Here is a 1967-nt window from a genome sequence, read left to right on the forward strand (position 1 = left end):
TGATAGAGAAAACTCCAAAAATCTTTCCTCCTCATTCCCAGTCATCTGATTTTGTTGGACTTCTTTTACTTCTTCTGAAAGAGCTATGGTGGAGGGCAACCTTATTAGGTAGGAGGTAGGTCCGTGATTCAGCAGCTGGCATGCAAAAAGGTTGCCATCCACCACAACTCTCTCTCTCTCTCTCTCTCTCTCTCTGTATATATATATATTACAAGCTACAACCCAATCCCTCACGCATGATGAGCTAGCAATACAAACTGCCCATGACGCTCCTTCATTAATTTGCTTACGAGGAAATTAAACTTTCCTCCCATACCAACGTACGTACGTGATCATGACTACCAACCTCATGCAAGTCAGTGACATGGAACTCTTGTTTCTCTCCCTTCTCCTCCTCCTAGCCCTCTTCCTCTCCCTCTCCCTCCGAATCTTCGCCACCAAACTCCAACAACTTCCCGGCGGCAACCACAACAACGACAACCTTCCGCCGGGGAACATGGGTTGGCCCGTCGTCGGCGAAAAGCTCATCACCCATAGAATGATGATGAAAAACCACCCTCCCAAAAAAGTCTTCAAGACTTCCCTTCAGCTCGGAGAACCCACCGCCGTCCCTTGTAGCGCCACTGGCAACAAATCGTTGTGGTGGCCGCGCTCCGTCGGGAAGGCCAACCCATCCTCTCTCCAAACTTGGACCAAAGGTGAATCCATTAAAGAACATGTCAGGGTTTATCCACTAGGCAACAGATTCACTTTGACCATGGCTTGTAAAGTGTTGTTGAGCATTGAAGACCCAAATGATCACATAGCTAAAATTTGGGGCCCAATTCATGTGTTGGGCGCTGGAGTGATTTTGATTCCGGTGAACTTTCCCAGGACGGCATATAACAGGGCGATAAAGGTGGCGGAAATGATAAGAAAGGAGCTGAAGGCCATAATGAAGGAGAGAAAAATAATGGAATTGGTGGGGAAGCAGGAGGATATATTATCACACATGCTCACCACAAAGGATGAAAACGATGAGATTGTGAAGGAGAAATGGGACACTGCAGATTCAACACTAGGGCTGCTAATTGGGAGGCATCACAGTACTGCCAGCGCTGCCACTACTTTCATCATCAACTATCTGCAGGCTGAACTCCCCCACGTCGACTAGGATGAGATCCTCAAAGGTACGTACCTAATATATATATATATATATATGTAGAGAGAGAGAAAGAGAGACGATTGATTTGTGAATGATATATGCAGAGCGAAGAATAAGGGTTAATGCGGCAGAGAAGGGTGGTGGTTGGGTATTATACATGGAACGTGCCCGGGGAAGGAGCATGCTCGGCTTGTGGATCCATTTCCAATGACCGCTAAAGGACTTCTCATTCGCCTCCATCAACACCCATGTTGTATCATATATATATATATATATATATACACACATATATATCATTTCTCAATGAATATGCCAATTGTGGATAGTGTTCACCTGTGTATGTGTATGTGTTCGTGCCAGGGACATCGTCATTTGCTAATAACCATATAATAAACATTATTGCTTTTAACTTCTTAACATTCAAACAAAATGGGATGATAAAATGATTATTGTTTGTAATGTACATGCTAATTATTTTAGTAAGCTTATATAATAACCTTCATAAAATTATGAATTGTTCTATATACATCAACAAAAAAGACCTATGACTCCATGTTGTTGCTAAAAATAAAAAAGTCATCGCTAAACGTTATAATGACAAAAATGAATCACCACTTTTAAGTACCGTTAATAAAGTCCTTAGCGACTACTCAAAAAAGTTGTCTCTATTGTTGATATTTGTAGGGAAAGAAGCATTGTCATCAATGTAGGTTCTTTTAGCAATGGCATAGGGTTGTTGCTAAATATCACATGAGAGTTATTGCTATGTGATCTTTAGCAATGATTCTATTGTCACTAAAACCCTTTTCCTCGTACACACTAT

At 41.9% G+C, this 1967-nt stretch overlaps 1 protein-coding gene across 1 annotated transcript; it reads left to right on the forward strand.

Annotated features, from left to right (window-relative positions):
• The first annotated feature begins 229 nt into the window (after positions 1-229).
• On the forward strand, positions 230-1553 carry LOC131166051 (beta-amyrin 28-monooxygenase-like). The gene is made up of 2 exons (XM_058124278.1): positions 230-1169; positions 1249-1553. Exon 1 carries the CDS (start codon positions 335-337, stop codon positions 1151-1153), a length of 819 nt encoding a protein of 272 aa, XP_057980261.1. The 5' UTR covers positions 230-334; the 3' UTR covers positions 1154-1169; positions 1249-1553.
• The last annotated feature ends 414 nt before the right edge of the window (positions 1554-1967 follow it).

Source organism: Malania oleifera, chromosome 10 (assembly GCF_029873635.1).
Source record: "Malania oleifera isolate guangnan ecotype guangnan chromosome 10, ASM2987363v1, whole genome shotgun sequence".
Lineage (NCBI taxonomy): Eukaryota > Viridiplantae > Streptophyta > Magnoliopsida > Santalales > Ximeniaceae > Malania > Malania oleifera.

Coding starts and splice junctions, on each gene's coding strand:
- LOC131166051 (XM_058124278.1), top strand. CDS start 335: ATGACTACCAACCTCATGCAAGTCAGTGACATGGAACTCTTGTTTCTC.